The following is a 17,267-nucleotide window of genomic DNA, read 5'->3' as shown; positions in this document are numbered from 1 at the left end:
AAAATCAACCAGTCTGTAACACAAAAATTTGTTTGTTGTAGGCAAGCTGGGCAGCAAACCGCTGTGCCACATGTATGATCTAGGAATTCTGGATATTTCATCAATTATGAATTGATCCAGATAGAACTTTTTTAAAACAATAATGCAGCATTGGAAAAAAGAACATGCCAGGCAATGAGCAACCCTGTTATGATACACTCTTGTGTGCATAAATCTTAATATATTTATGAGAATTCCTTATGATCTGTTGCAGTGTACAGTGCAATATACAAGAATTAATTATTTAAATTTTGATCATCTTCCAGACCTTTTTGAACATGTTTGTAGACAGTACCCAAGATGCACGTAGACGATCAGTGAATGAAGATGACAACCCACCATCTCCTATTGGTGGAGACATGATTGAATCATTAATGTCTCAACTTCAGTCGCAGCCACAGCAGGTTTGAATGCATTTTGGGTCATGGATTATATACATTGGATATGATTATGATTTCAAATACCCCTGCACCCTATGTGGAGCAGTTAAAACAAATACAGCTTATGCAGGAGAACTGTGACTATCTGTATTAATTAATCAGCGATATAAGGCTGTAGAGCTGCTATTTTTAGTTCAGACCCAGTATTAATATTTGAAAGAGGATGGGGAAAGTAACATGTGCCGCCTTGTACCTAATCGAGCAGTTATTCTTAAGCTATTATTGTTATTACTGTTGCATGAAAAACTAGGAATATTATAGGCCAGTCAGTACCACAAAGAGGAAAAATTGTTGGATTTAACCAGCTTTATTTAATACAAAAATGATTTACCTCCTATTTGTCTTGAAGCTGAATGCAATTGTTTTTTTTCCCCAGTCTTTTGCCAAATCTGGTACAACAGTTACATACCCTCTGACATCACCGCCTACATCCTACCACAATACAGTGACTCCATCACAACAAATACTGCCTACGCAATCACCTGGTAAGTAATGAGTACAATTTACCACATGTTATAATTCTAAATACAGAAGCTTGTTTATGAACTGCAAAATATTTATGTTATGTGGCCAATTGCTGTTGAAGATGATTATTTTGCATTGCTACGTGGCAATGATGACTACACCAAATTTTCACGTATTTTGCGAAGTCTTGAGAGATGCAATGCCTAAGATAAGCCACAAAATCCCCATGCATAAAACAAGCTAGAGGTTCCAAGACAACTGCACAGGAGACATTTTGCCAGCTCTTTCTCTTTCTGGTCGATTGGGTGAATTCGAGATTTAAATTTGTGGAAATGAGCAACAAAGAAACATAGGTAAGTATTTCAAATCACTCCCCAGAATTATATTCTGATATTTAAATTAATATGTGCTGTGGATAAAGGGGATCCAGTGGATGAACTATACATAAAATTTCAGAAGGTATTTGACAAAGTGCCAGCTCCAAGGTTATTGTGGAAAATAAAAGCTCATGGTGTAGAAGGCAACATTTTGTAAAAGATTAGCTGACTGACAGGAAATGACTAAGGCATAAATTGATCTTTATCTGGTTGGTAATATGTAATAAGTCCTTTGCCATCTGAATTGGTGTTGGCTCCTCAACATTTTACCATTTGTGATAAAGGCACAAGGGATAGTTGTTAAAGTTTTTATGACAAAGATGGGTAGAAAATCGTTGTGAAGAGGCCATAAATAAGCTACAAAAGAGAATATAGATAAGTGAGTGGGCAAAGATCTGGCATATGGAGTATAATATGAGAAAAGGTGCAATTGTTCATTTTTGGTAGGCAAAATAGCGCATTAGATCTGGATGTCCTCATCCATTATTTGCAAAGGGTTAGTGTGTGGGTGGTACAAGTGATTAGGAAAGTTAACAGATTGTTATAGTTGATTACTAGGGGAACTGGAATACATAAGCGTGGAGGTTATTGTTCAGTTACATAGGGCATTGGTGAGACCACATCTGGAGTAGACAGTTTTGGTCCTTATTTAAGAATGTTAAAGCAATGGAAACAGTTTGGAGAAGGCTTACTAGGCCAAGATCCTCTGGGGGCTTGACATGGTGGATGTGGAGAAGATGCTTCCTTTTGTGGGCCAAGCTAGAATTAGAGGCCACTGTTTTAAAAAATAAGGAGCCACGCATTCAAGACAGAGGTGCATTTTATTTCTTGAGAGCCATGACTCTTTGGAATTCTCTTCCTCAAAGGGCAGTGAAAGCAGAATCCTTGCATGTTTTTAAGGCAGAGGTAAATACGATAAGCAAGAGGGTGAAAGGATACAGCACATGGACGGGAATGCAGAGTTAAGGTTATGGTGATATCGGCATCCATCTCCCTCCCCTCTGCCTGTGTTGGATCTCAGACCCATCCCCTCTTTCCTGCTGCATTAACAGCAGGAGCAATGTTTACCTACCTGACTGCCCTGCAGCATTAGAGGTTGCACATAAGCTCCCATTCCTCTTGCCTTTTGATCCTTGGGCCAGCAGAAGCACCTGTGAGAGATAAAACTGGATCAGAAGGTTGGAGGTGGGAAAATGAGAGAGGGAAAGAGATATAAAGAGAGAAAGGAGAGGTATGAGAGAAAGAACAAACAAGTCCCTCATCCGTCCCCATTATTGCTTGGTCACTCCCTCCTAGTCCTCGTCAATGAATTTGTGTGGTGAAAAAAAAAGCCCTAAAGGAAAGGGAGAGAAGGAAATGGAAGGAAAGGCAAGAAAGGGGAAGAGAGAGAGCAGGTAATTTCCTCTCACTTTTTGATGGGTCTCCCCGTCCCCCCGCTCCAGTGGACTTTTCAGCTTGCCTCTCCTTTGTACCCTGCTCACAGCTCCTCTCTCTTGAGATTTCCTGATTCCCTCCAATTTTAAGAAATTGTAGGTGGGATTTTTTCTAAATCAAAGAAGGAATGCTCATAATATCCCCTTTTTTGATAAGAGAACATAGTTTTTAACCTTTCTTAACCTTTTATTCAATGAGTTGCATTTCAATTTGTTTAGAGTTTTAAGCATGTTAAATTTTCAACACATTTTAATTAATTGGCAATGGTGTAATCTTGGTGTTTACTTAATGGCTCCTTTAGTCATCTAAATACAAACTAAGTAGTAGATTGCCAGCAGCATTCAAAATTAAACTTATACTTTGTGCAGGGAATTTACATCCAGCAAATTCCCCAAGTGGTGCAATTCGAGCACCCTCACCAGCATCATTTGCACCCTCTCCATCTCCATCTTCCCTTGGAATTACAATGGGACCGACACCAAACTTTGCAAGTCCACATGGTGAGCTTTTCTAATTTGATGATTAAAATTAATTAATACATGCTTTGCCCATTTAAGGGTTGGTGCCTGAAAGCTTCTTTCTTCAGATAGGTAGATGTGTGATTATTTGATGGTCAGAGATATTGGAAGACTTTGAAAGAGGCATAGGTTCGTTTCCCACAGTTCCTATTCAGATATTACTTGTGTCAGGTGTTTTTCCTTATTCAAGTTGACGTATTGAAATTTGCCTTTTAATTTTGTCCTGTAATCTTGCGCTGCTACGGTTTTAATTTTACAGAAACAAGTTTGTTTTGTAAAAAGATTAGAACTGTCAATGAATACTTCATATATTGACATTATTAATCATTTTATTAGTACCACTGCTATGAAGTTTATAGTTGAAAGGCTCTATCTCTTAAATGTTGGCTTGATCTTGGATTCTTGCCCAGAGCTAACTCTGTCGGTCGAACACAGGTCCTGCACTTCGTAAATAAGCATTGTGCACAATGTACTGGGACTTTTCAGTATTTGAAAATGCAACCAACGTGGTAAAACAGGATACAAATTGAATGATTATTGGGCAGAATTACAACTTCCTTGAGTAGGAATACTTTAAGCTAAATTAAAATTCAAGAATTGCTGAGCCTTTTTTTGTGGACCTTAAGATGCATCAAATGATTAGGCATTGGAACATTTTAGTTCAGAAATATTCTGCATCATGAATACGTTGTTTTTAGATCTGAGAAATTTCCACAAGACTTTTTTAGGTGAGTTGGATCGTGGTTAGGCATAGATATTTTCATTAGTTTCTTGTAGAGAGTTGGTGAAGGAATAATGAGAGTTTATTATGTGCTGATTCACTTATTCTTCAGGAACAATTGATCCGAGTTCACCTTATTCAATGATGTCACCCAGTCAGCGTCCTGGAAACTGGCCTGGATCTCCACAGTTACCTGGATCAACTTTAGCACGCATTCCTGGAATGTCTCCAGCAAATCCATCCTTGCACTCCCCAATCCCTGATGTATCTCACTCCCCAAGAGCTGGAACAAGCAAGTTCTAACATCTATTACCTTATTTTCAAATGGTGTTCAGTTTTCTCAGAAAAATGTTGAATTCTTTTAGCTAATTAATTGAATGGATGGAAATGCAGATTTAAATTTCATTTTGTACATTTGTCATGCCTGCCACTTCTCTCAAAGGGTGTTGTCTGTAAGGAATTTTTATGTTCTCCCCGTGTCTGCGTGGGTTTCCTCCCGGGTGCTCTGGTTTCCTCCCACATCCCAAAGATGTATGGGTTAGGAAGTTGTGGGCATGCTATGTTGGCACCGGAAACACGGCGACACTTGTGGGCTGCCCCCAGAACACTCTACGCAAAAGATGCATTTCACTGTGTGTTTCAATGTACATGAAGATATCTTTTAAATTTATCAACATCTTTGGGAAAATGGCAAGTATGTCATATATTTGTGTAAGGAGTATGAAAGTTGTAGTAATATCTGCATTTCCAGTCCTTTTTTTGACCTTTTTGGTATTGAAAATCCAAATGGAACTTTTTGGATATGTTTGTACATCTATGCTGAAAAAGATAGTTGAAATCTTATACATTATTGCAATGTAGTTATCAAAATGTCAATGAAACTTGTGGGAAAACTGATTCAATGTCTTGGTGATGCATATTGGCAACCTAATATCGTTATGATAATTGCTCTCTCCAGGTCTTAAACACTTGAGGACTGGAATAGCTGACATGGCCACTTATAATATACACTGAACTAATAGTATATGATACTATCTGCAACTTGAATCATCCTCAGTGATGTTGGAAGAGGATTGGTAATTGGCAAGAAATTGTTGTAATACAGGATAAAATCTGTCCATATTTTAAAGAAAACAGTGCTTAAAATTATTTTTAATCCAAATTTAGAGCCCTTATGATGTAGTGTTTTCATGTGTAGACAAAGCAATAGGCCTGGGGCTTGATAGGCAGCACGAGCGTGATACCTACCCACAGCACCCCTACTGACCAATCCAAACTGCAGAGTGTAAAAATGGCATTTTTTTCTTATATCAAAAGTATGATGGAAACAAAGTATTTTAAAACCAAGCGAGATATGGAATATAAATTTACCTGGACATCAGAAATAATCAAAATCTCCATAGTTATAAAACTTAACACTGTCAATCTACAATTAGGCAGAAGAAGATAATTAGTCTGGAAGGGTGCAGGTTGGAGTGAGTGTGTCTCATACTGCTACCACATTTTTTTTTCTAATATGATTGAAATATTGCTTTTTATTTTGAATTATGCTAAATTGATTATGAAGTAAAGCAGATCACAATTAACGGGGGCTAACCAGAAGTCAGTGAGTTCAACTTGTAGTTCATGTCAAATACTTTTCAACAACATTAAGTAAAAATACCACCTTTGCAAAAATAGTTAAGGTAAACATAATATATTGTCTTTTTTTTAGGTACTCAAATAATGCCGACGAACATGCCCCCTCCTCGTACATTACCTCAGCGTTCATGGGCTGCATCGATACCTACCATCTTAACCCATAATGCCTTGCACATTCTCCTTTGTCCATCACCAACACCAGGTCTTGTCCCAGGACTGGCTGGAAGTTACCTTTGCTCCCCATTGGAGCGATTCTTAGGATCAGTTATGATGAGGCGACACTTGCAGAGGATCATACAACAGGAACCAGTAAGAAGAAAAATTTGTTCTCTGGTGAAATCAACAATTAAAATTTAAAGCTAGCCCATTAGGTCTTTTTCTTTTTTAAAAAAAAGAGAAAAAAGCAGTTCATATTTTAAGTATTTTAAAATTTCCTTCAGTTAACTTTCTTTTTTCAGATTTCTAAATTTACTTATAACTTTCCATTGGGGACATGTTGCTGTGTATTTGGAAGAATATAATTCTTGCAACAATTGAAATATCCAGAAGACTGAATTTAATTTCCAGCAGGTGTAGTTATGATTTGTTAATCAGATTATTTAAAAGAAATTTATGTTTCTTTGTTTTTAATTTCAGTTGCAGCTTATAAACTCCAATGAACCTGGTGTGATCATGTTTAAGACTGAAGCACTGAAGTGTCGAGTAGCACTGAACCCACAGACATATCAGACTTTGCAGTTCAAAGTAACACCTGAAACAGCGGACCCATGGATGCAAGAAGAACTACAAGTTTTAGAAAAGTTCTTTGAAACAAGAGTAAGTTTTTATTATAATGGTATATTTTTTTGTCCAACATCCAGTACTGAGTGAGCAGAAAATTTGTTTGTGTAAATATTGAGAAGCCATTGTCTTCACTTCCAGCAGTGTCTGTCTTCTAAGCACTGATAGTGACCTGCTCTCTGGTCCAAAATAAATCAGGCTGTTTGCCACAGGGGGTCACATGAGCTTGAGTTGAACCTTGGACTCTTAAATTCACACCATAATGAAGAATTATAGGTGCCTTTTCAAGAGTAATACAGAAAATATGGCAGATAATTTGCAGCACTCAAACTTCCACCTCTGTTACCTTATTCCTGCCTGAGGCCATCCATGAAGTTCTCATCCATGTCTTGTTACCTCTGGATTTCACTGTTCCAGCACTCTTCAGCTGGTCTTCCTCACTCTATGTGAATTTGACATCTAAATCTCTGTTGCTACATGTCCTAACTTATACTCCCTCAATTTGAAAATTCTCTACCTTTTTATTAGATTCCTCCCCTCCCTATCTCTATAATCCTCCTCTAGCCCTATAACCTATTTTTGGTATCAATACTCTTCTAATTTTGACCTCTTGTACACTCTTGCTCTATTATTGATAGCTGTGGTATCAGCTTTCGAGCATGTAAAACTTGTCATTCTTTCCCTGAGCTGCTTCACCTTTTTGTTTCTTCTTCTTCCTTCAAGACAAAATTTATAACTTACTACTTTGACCAAGCTTTTGGTCAACTACCCCAATGTATATTCAAATGGTATGGCACAAACTTTAGTTGGATTATGTTCTCTAAATTCCTTGTTTAAAATATTTTATAAATAGAAGTTGCTTTTTGTGTGCAATTAATATTAGAAAAATTGAGTATTACCAAACCAAAAGTCTTAAGAACTAAGAAGTCATATCAGAGGTTCTCATGTGTCTCCAAATATATGTAGCATTTAATACTTTTTAAAAACTACAAGTCAGACTTCCTTTGTTCTTCTCATGGTGTGAAGTTTGCAGTGTGGAGGTTGGCTGCTGCTACTGACCTACTCTATAATGGGTTTGCAGTGACAGAAGGTATAACATGGAGAAATATCAGTCGCTGTTTCATTTGTGCAACTCTTATTTATTGGTTATTTAGTGAGTTAAAAAAATAGCTCAAAACATTCCTGTTAACACTGTAACTGACTGATTCATTTGTAGTTAAAAGATAGACTTGCATTTCATTGCGCTTTTCACTTCCAAAAATATTTTATACATGCCTTTTCAAGTGTTGCCACTATAATAATACAATAAATATGGCAGATAATTTGCACCTCTCAAACTCTCACAAACAAATGTAATAATATCCAGACAAGGGCAAATATTGTCCATAATGGAATGGGATATTTTAAATCCACTTGAAAGGTCAGAGCCTTGGTTAATGCCTCATCTGAAGGAGAACCATCTTGCATGGTACAGCACTTCCTCAGTATTGCACTGAAATATTAGCCTAGATTTTTGTGCTCAAATCTCTAGAGTGGAATATGAGATCTCAATGTCCTAATTCAAAGATAAATTTGGTACAAGCATAAACTAAGTGTCTGACTGATGTGAAATTATAAGTTTTAAGTAGATTGTTGTGTCCCTGGCTCTTCATCAATTTTGAATTGAGCTGCTTTGTCATGACAGTCCACTTGCATTAGCCATTTATAGAAGAGCACAAGGAGCTTTCATAAATAAGTTGACTGTATGAAGCTGAACCATATCTTGAGTTTTTTTTTAGAAAATCATTTACGGTTATAAGAAGAATCCTTGTATGACATTTATTTCCCCATCAAAATAAGTCATTATACTGTTACTTTATGCATTCCTTGAAAAGGCTGGTTAAATAATTAGTGGTGACTGTTAATAATCTTCTATTCCCACAAAAAAAATCTTTTAGGTTTATTGAACTAAACTCTTAAAGAAAATCACATTAAGTGTATACTCTGCTATTTCTGTTATTAACACGTTTTCAGATATATATATATCACCTTCTAAGCACTACTGTCACGTAATTGTTTATTATTTCTGTTTGGTAAGGTTGCTGGTCCACCATTTAAAGCCAATACACTAAATGCCTTTGCCAAGCTACTGGGAGCTCCCACACACATCCTGAGGGATTGTGTGCGCATCATGAAACTAGAACTGGTAAGTGACGATGTATCAGAATCTTAAGATCTTCATAAGATTCTAATATTAACACAATATTCTGTGATACTTTCTTTTCCTAGGCTTAATTATAATATTTTTCAGTCTATGATTTTAGAACTAGTATTGCCTGGAATGAAAGGATTTTGGAAACTGAATATTAAGACTATGGATATGTACTTGTAGTCTTTCTTGCCCTGCTTGAAATTCCTTCCTGCTATTTGTGCTCCATTTTAATATTTATGTAAGAGCACTTTTTTTTTAAAAGTACATAACATTCAGTTAATGGCATAGCTGTTTTTTTTAAGTGATTTAAGGTGGTGCATTTGCTTAGTACCTGGCTTTATCACCATTTCTAACATTACTTATTGGCAGTTAAGTTAGAAATGAAAACTGAAGTGGATAAAGTGGAGTGCAAATTTGATACCTCTTAAAACTGTTGTCTTAATTTTTGTACTATTCATTTAAGTACATTTTTAAATGAGACATGCCAGCATTAATAATATTGCCGAACTTTGTTTCTTTTATTGTGTATTCTTTGTCGTATAGAATTTTATACCTGCAGAATTAATGAGGAGAATATTGCAAAATGATTGTTTTGATAGTATGTTTTTAAAACTTTACTAAAAATACTAATTTCAGAAGAAAATATTGAATATGGTATGATTGCACGTTATACTGACAAAATACTTAAATAGGTACTGAAAAGTATTTATTTTCTTCAAATGGAAGACTGCACTGAAAAAATCAACATACCCAAATAATTCTCATTCTTATTTAGTACTTCAATAAATAATGTTCTATTTTGCTATGAAGTTTCCTGATCAAGCCAACCAGCTAAGATGGAATGTGCAGTTCTGCTTGACAATTCCTCCCAGTGCTCCTCCAATTGCTCCTCCAGGAACACCTGCAGTGGTGCTAAAATCCAAGATGCTGTTCTTTGTAAGTAGAGCACCTTTATTTTCAATTCCTTATGGAGTTACAATCACTGTCTAAAGTCATGTGAATGTAATTCCATAAATGTAAAATATATTGGATTTGGTGCCATAATAACATAAATATTAAAATGGTATGTCCTGTATATTCAAAAATGATAATGGTATTGTTGGTAGAAGGAACTTAACTTCACAATAGGTAGGTGCATTAATGACTAAGCAAGCCAACCGGTGATGGATGTTATATATTCGAGCCATCAAATGTGTATCTTCCCGGAGGAATTCTGTTTTCTTTGCTGTCTCAGTGCTAATTCTCATGTCCTGTCTCTAATTGATATATTGTTGTAGCTCCAAAGCCTTTCGACCCACCATTACTATCTCTTGGTGACCATGCCAATGAAACAATGGCCATTTTTTTTATATCACTTCAAGTGAATCTTGAGTTTATTCATATAAAGGCCTTGTTACATGCCATTTTGTTTTTGCTGCTTCACCTTAACATTTGGTTGCCAAAGCAAATTTTTATTTTCTGTCCTCACTTGCTCAGCTCAACAGAATTTGTCATTGATTAATTGAAACTTCAACGTTGATAGTGACAACCAGTTCAACTAATTTACTGACCATGATGTCCTTCCACTTAACAAGGAATATGGTACTTAGAATTTGTTAGGAAGCCTTGAAAGCTTTTGAATATATCTTCCATGAAGTATCCATGTTTCACATACAGATTTAGATGAACATGCTGATATTTGTACTTCACAAAAGACTACCAAGAGTGATGCTCATGTCTGAATGTGATTCATCACTTCCTTATCAATCGCTAGATAATACACTTCCAGGATAGGTAAACATCCTGGACTCGATGGTCCAACATGTAGCTTTCCAGGACTGAATGGCTTCGGTTTTATTTTAATGCCTGCTTTTGGCATTTATTGCTTATACCTTAATGCCTTTGAACAAATAATGTTGGGCTGCTGCCTTGAACCACGACAGCCCTTCTGGTGAACGTATTCCCACAGTGCTTTTAGTCAGCAACTTCCATAATTTAGACCGAGCGATGATGAAAGTCTGGCGATATATTTCCAAATCAAGATGGTGGGCAATTTGGAGGGGAATGTATAGGTGTGCATCAGCCTTGGCCTTGCTGATAAGAGGTGCAGGTAGCCTTGGTAAGTATTTGCAGTGCATTTTCTAGAACGGTACATGCTACAGCTGCTGTGCGCTGATGGGGTGGACAGAATGTTTAGGTTGGTAGGTGGGGGTACCGAACAAGCAAGCTGCTTTTGTCCTGGATGATGTTGAGTTTCTTGAAAGTTGAGAAGGTGCTGCGCTCATCCAGGCAAATAGAGAGTTTTCAGTCATGCTCCTGACTTGTGCCTCGTAGATGGTGGCAAAGCTTTGGTTTTTTTCAGGAGGTGAGTCACTTGCCACTGGATATCCTAGCCTCTAACCTGCAGTTGTAAGCATGTGGCTGCTCCAGTTGAGTTTCTGGTCAATGGTAATTTTCAGGACATTAATGGCAGGAAACTTGTGACGTCATTGAGTTTCAAGGGTAGGTGGTTCGACTCTTTTGTTAGAGATGGTTGTGTTCTAGCACTTTTTTGTAGCATGAATGTAATTTCCCATTATCAGCCCATGCCTGAATGCTGTCTGGTTGTTGCTACATGAAGGCACAGGCTGCTTTATTTTGTTGAGTTGCAAATAGTATTAAACATTGTGCGCTCTTTAGTGAACATCCCCATTTCTGTCCTTGTGATGGGAGGAATGTCCTTGATAAACTAGCTGAAGATGGTTGGGCCTAAGATGAAGTTGGCCCCTGAGGAACTCCTGCAGTGATGGTCTAGGATGATTGACCTTCCTCAGCCACAACTATCTTCCATTGTGGTGGCATGTCTCTCACCACTGAAGTATTTTTCCTTTGATGCCATTGACCAGTTTTTACCAGGGCTCCTTGATGCCACACTCAATCAAGTGCTGCCTTGATGTCAATGGCAGTCATTCTCACATCAGATGTTTGGACCAAGGCTGTGATGAAGTCTGGAATGGATTGATTCTGGTGTAACCAAAAATGGGCATGAGAAGCAGGCTTTTGGTGTGTAAGTGCCACTGATAGCACTGTCAGTGATACTTTCCATCACTTTGCTGATGAATGAAAGTGATTAATTGGACAGTTATTAGCCATATTGGATATGTTTTGCTTTTTGTAAAACTGCTCATCGGAACTAACTGGGTAATTTGCAGGCAGATGCCAATGATGTCAATGTACTGGCATACCTTGGCTAATTGCACAGCTAGTTCTGGAGCCAAAGCCTTTACTGTATCCAGTACCATCAGCTGTTCCTTGATGCTATGTAGTGTGAATCGAACTGCTTGACAACTGGCTTCTGTGATGGTGGGACTCACAGGAGGAAGCTGCCATAGATCATCAATTCATCATTTCTGAATGAATGTGGTTGTGAATGTTTCAACCTTGTCTTTCACACTTACTTGATGGTCCTGCCATTATTAAGGATGCTGCTGATGGTTCACAGCCTTGCGGCTACCTAATTTAAAGATTAGAGATCTGATCAAAGTATAAAATATAAACAAAAAGTGCTCAGCAGGTCAAGCAGCATCTCTGGAAAGAGAAACAGTTTGTACTTCAGGTTGAAAACCCCTCATCAGGACTTCATCAGTTTGTGTCTACCCCATTTAGCCTATTTGTAGTCCCACACTACTTAATAGAGGATTTCTTTGGTGACAGGACTTTGTCTCCAAAAAGACTTTGCAGTGGTCTCTTCTACCAATGCTATTGTCAGCATTATATAACTGCCAGTATAAATTGCACATCTATTCCTATTCAGTAGAAGGTCTTCCTTGGAATGCACCATAGTGTGTAGTTCTCAGCATAGCAAAGTTCTTGTATAATTCATTTGGAGGGATCTGTCAATATTTGCAATCTTCATAGACCAGAAGTTGGCTTTTGTTCAAATTCATATAGCAACTTCAACCTAATGATAGCTAACCATATCATCTGAACATAGCCACATAAAACCTAATAAAAAAAAAGCTCAATACAAATCTAGAACTGGGAACAGATGAAAAATTGTAGTTCAATTTGTTGTTCACGTCAGTATTTGTGACACCAAAATCTGACTTTTTTTTGTATTTCCTCTTTTTCCCTTCACGACTATCTCCCAAAAGCTGCAACTCACTCAACGACTAACAGTTCCACAAGAACCAATCAGCATTATCGTGCCAATTGTCTACGATATGGCAACAGGAGCAACGCAGCAAGCTGATATTCCAAGACCACAGAATACATCTGGAGCAGCTGCTTCGATGGTTAGCAACATTTTGAGGAGGTTTTCAGAGGTGCACCAACCACCACAGGGTAAGCCAAAAAAAAGCAGCCTTTCTGTAAGTCACTCTCTCAGTCTAATAATTTCAATGTGCAGGAAACTGGTATTTATTGAGTGCATTAAATGACTGGACAGTTACTGAAGAGAAACTCAATTTTTGGCTTAGAACAGTAATGCAACATATTGGTTACATCTGTCCCATTAGATATTTCTTTCTCGCCCTCCCTGAACATTACATAGCCATAAGGGCCAGGTAGTTGCTGCACTTTTCTCCTGTACAAGCTGTATAATTATCTATGTTTAATGGTGACAAGAAGAGAGTTGATTCACTTCCAAAGCCTGAAGTCCAGGTGCTGTTCCACTGGGCTGTTTGTCTCGTGCAGCTTTCCCCAGGTGGTACTTTGAGTACTGGAAGGACTTTATTTACCTCCAAGTGTTTTGCACCTTCTTTGCCACTAATCACATACTCTATATTCAAGTCTCTATTTTGTTATTCAAGGCAATCATTCAGTGATTTTTTCCTGTCCATCAGCCAGAAGTTGCCTTGTTGCCAAGTAAGGGCTGTTCGTTTTGTGCTGTCTGATCCAAGCATGGACTTGGAATGAGAAGCTGTGCTCTGGTGCTGAAATAGCTATAACTAGCAGTTGTTAGGCAGATAATGCCAAGATTCTCTGGTTAAGGTATAATCTGTAAAGGAACTATTGCCAATGGCTAGACCAGAGGCCTTGGCAGTATTGTGATGTGAGTATTGTTCACTGTTACATGTAATGGGATAAAGCTGGGATTAGGCTCTGTTGGGATGGAGGAAATGTAACCATTTGGCCAGAGAAGCCCAGGAAAGAGTGATTAAATATTGCAATACAATTATATTGTTTTAATCATTTAAAATTTAGCTTAATTTGTATACTGGTTGGATCAAAAACCCAGACTGAGGCTCTTGTGGTAAAAGCTGTGAAATCATTTTGTTGTGCAGTGGCCCTTTATGAATAGTTACTCATTTGTCACCAGTTTCCTATCCCTTTGATTTTGTGTAACGATATAAAGAATTGACATTTGTAACTATGCAATCTGTTTGAGCCGGGGGTTGGGGGGGGGTCACCCGTCTCTAAACAAGTAGAACATGCAAAAGACTGGTGAAATTGGAAAACAGTGCAGATGAGGGAGAGTCATTCTGCAGTTGCATTTTGCTCTGTTAATTCATTTTATTGGGACCTGCCCTTCTGGTTTCTTAGAATGTATAATTAATAAGAAATTTTTATTGGCTTTGCTCATGATTTATTAACTGTAGACAGTGTGCTGAAGGGTGTATTTCAATAGATTATCAAATAAACTTTGTCAACAATGTTGTTGTACCTGTTCACTTGTCTCATTCCTTTGTACATTATCTAATGTTTGTAATATTACTTTTGCAGGTGACTGTACAATCTATGCTGCCGTGAGGGAATTGATGGCAAACCTAACACTGCCCCCTGGGGGTCGACAATGATGCTCCACAATCTGCTTTCATGGTTTTATGGAGAAGACTTTGTGCAACATAATTATTTGGACAGTTTGTGATGCAAAACAAAATTAAGGATTCTTAGTATTGTGCTCTAATATGAGTTAAGAGCATGATTTATTCTTCAGGGATTCACTTCTTCCAACAAAAGATACATCAGTTTGTATACTTGCTGTTATATAGTGTATTTTATAAACTGCATTTCAAGAAAAATATAAAATCTGGAAAATTCCTGTTTGAGTTAGAATTAACCATAGTTGTAATATTAACAAGGAAAGGCTTAGGTTATGATGATGCCCAAAGATATGATTTTTTTTTTTAGAGAACACAAATGTGTCAGTTTTCATATGTTCTGCCATAGTAGTTTAAGTTTCATTTGTCCTCATACTTATTTGTTATATTGATGGTTGGTGTAATGTAAAATGTGAAACTTTAATGGAGCTGTATTTTATTATGACTGCTTTAAATCTTTACAGAAAATTTGGGTCCTTTGATATTGACTCAGAAACAATATTTAATAAACAAGTAAATCAAACAATCATTCCTTGTAATATCATATTCTCTAGTTTTAACAGCTATGTATAATGGCAAAATTTGGTTATGTATTACACTAGTTTTCACCTTATTCTCCCCATTCATTGCCTTGTCTAAATTTTTTTGAAGTTATGTTTTTTGCTGCTTTTTATTTACAACAACCTTATGACAGAAAGTAACTTCAAACCAGTTACATAGTGTTAATATTATTAAGGTTTATGTACCAATAATGTTTTACTTTTAGTCATATTTTGTTTAATAATGAATTTTAAATGAATTATTGGAATTTTAACAATGTTTTGTATTGTGTCTCCTATATAACTTTGAATGAACTTTCATTCAAATACACATTCTGACTATCATTACATCTGTCTCACTTTTGGAGATTAAGGCATGTAGAAGTGGAAACGTGAAAATCTGGCTCAGTGGAGTAAGCAAAGAAAAAAGCAGATTTAATGTGTGCAGCAATAGTTAGTAGTACCAATCTGTCTCTTCCCACCCCAAATTCCCAGAAAATATCAGCATACCTATTAATGTGATCAGTGTTATGCATTAGACAAGCTGGGGTTTATCATTAACGTGTAAAGCATTAAAATCAATATTGGGTACAGGAAACTGCAAAATGCTTAACAGTAAAATAAGGTGCTGTAGCTCTTACTCATGCTGATTTTCATTGAAAATGCAGAACTCCAAAAACTGTGTTGGGCAGAAAATCAAAGTGGAAGATAGCAGTTATATGTTTGGTGCTGCACCATTTGATTATTCCATTGTGTTGGAGATCACATTGAGAGCCATAAATCTAAATAGCAAGTTTAAACAAGTCCATGCAAGTCTTTGGAACTGTGAAGGAGGATGTGAATATCCAGACATTTGCTGTGCTTTCAATAAAATGTGACAAAAAAAAAGTGCAGTGCACAAAACAACCAGAGTGTCACTGAGAAACCTGACTCACTGGAGAGACACGTGCAAGGAAAGTATGTTTGGTTTTGGGATTAAGTTGAAAGTGTTAGAAGATGCATCAAATCAATGAAATGGATGTATCAATTCCATTATTATGATTTATATCAAATCAAATGAATGGAAACAATTATAGTTGTGGGTGGGTGGGTGGGGTGGTGATGGTGGGAGAAGTAAGGGTAGAAAGGGTGGCTGATTCTTGTCTGCTTCAGTGGAAAGGAATCAGCTGAAAAAAAAATCATTTTATATGGAGCACAAGGAGAGTGGGCATGTGCAAGGGTGCAATAAGCTCAGTTCATTATGGGCACTGATATCAACAAGGGCAGCAGCAGATCATCACGACTCAAAATGCAAAGCACCTTTCCTTAAAATTATTGAACATGTTTACATTCTGCATTGGAATTGAAATCCTTTGTGAAGAATATGATTAGAATTTATTAAAAGATGAATGAATTGTTACATCTATACATGGATACTTGGAAAATGATTTCATTGTACTTTGCCCTGCCCAAAATAATTGTTTCTAAATCTTGCATATATGAACAGAGAAAATCTGTTTCAAAGGAATTTCTTCAGTAAATTTTATGGAACTTTGACAGCGGTTTCTGTTCTAAAACTGCTGTGTTTTACATTTTTTGTACAATAGTTCTACATGCTAATCAAAGTGGCAAATATCCTTTGTTTCATTTGCTATCTGCCTTCATACCATAATTGACAATTTTATAACTGTGTTGCACAAATTATTGCATATTACCTATATTCCAACAGTATTTCAAATATTTCATTAACTCTAACATGCTTTGGATTTACCTGAGGCAATATACAAATGCAAGCCCTTGTTTCAATGTTGGACCTCTGTCATATGGAGAGGGTAACATAAGCAACATCAATGTAATTAAAGTGGGATGGGAATGGTGAGATAGGGTGAATAAACATTTCAAATCCTGACATTGGAATACAGTTTCTAACTATCGTTTATTTCCACGTGCAGGGAGAAAAAGTCCAAGTACACATGCTTTCTTTCAATAGTGAGAGTAGAAAAATAAATAATATAACTGTCTTCTTTCCCTGGATTAAGCTGTTTATTATTCCATTTCCAACCCTGATCTCCTAGGTTCAGAACAGCTTTAAGTTTTTAATAGCTATTTATAACACCGATAATTAATAATGGCATGATTTTCTGAATAGTACTCTGAAAGAATGTTTATTTACTTAAATGAACGAATTATTCTTCATTCAGAACTCCCAATTATCCAGCACCTTACTCCCTAAACTGCTTGGCTAACTGCTTACCCATGTAGCCATAAAAGTCAAGAGGAGAAAATCTCATATGTCCTGTAGTTTAAGTAAAAAAACTTAAGCTAAATTGTACTTCTGCCAAATCAATGCCTAAAGAATTATA

General features: G+C 36.8%; 1 protein-coding gene across 1 annotated transcript in view; it reads left to right on the top strand.

Annotated features, from left to right (window-relative positions):
• The window catches only part of med14 (mediator complex subunit 14), a 60,308-nt gene extending 44,416 nt beyond the window's left edge, over nucleotides 1-15,892 (top strand). The window contains exons 22-31 of the mRNA XM_052014702.1: nucleotides 306-443; nucleotides 856-964; nucleotides 3,124-3,255; nucleotides 4,107-4,286; nucleotides 5,709-5,944; nucleotides 6,272-6,451; nucleotides 8,493-8,600; nucleotides 9,417-9,542; nucleotides 12,719-12,908; nucleotides 14,289-15,892. Coding sequence (XP_051870662.1) covers nucleotides 306-443; nucleotides 856-964; nucleotides 3,124-3,255; nucleotides 4,107-4,286; nucleotides 5,709-5,944; nucleotides 6,272-6,451; nucleotides 8,493-8,600; nucleotides 9,417-9,542; nucleotides 12,719-12,908; nucleotides 14,289-14,362 — 1,473 coding nt within the window. The 3' untranslated portion in view covers nucleotides 14,363-15,892. The remainder of the gene's footprint in view (nucleotides 1-305; nucleotides 444-855; nucleotides 965-3,123; nucleotides 3,256-4,106; nucleotides 4,287-5,708; nucleotides 5,945-6,271; nucleotides 6,452-8,492; nucleotides 8,601-9,416; nucleotides 9,543-12,718; nucleotides 12,909-14,288) is intronic.
• The last annotated feature ends 1,375 nt before the right edge of the window (nucleotides 15,893-17,267 follow it).

This window comes from Pristis pectinata, chromosome 4 (genome assembly GCF_009764475.1).
Source record: "Pristis pectinata isolate sPriPec2 chromosome 4, sPriPec2.1.pri, whole genome shotgun sequence".
Lineage (NCBI taxonomy): Eukaryota > Metazoa > Chordata > Chondrichthyes > Rhinopristiformes > Pristidae > Pristis > Pristis pectinata.
This window is presented reverse-complemented; position numbering and strand designations above follow the sequence as displayed.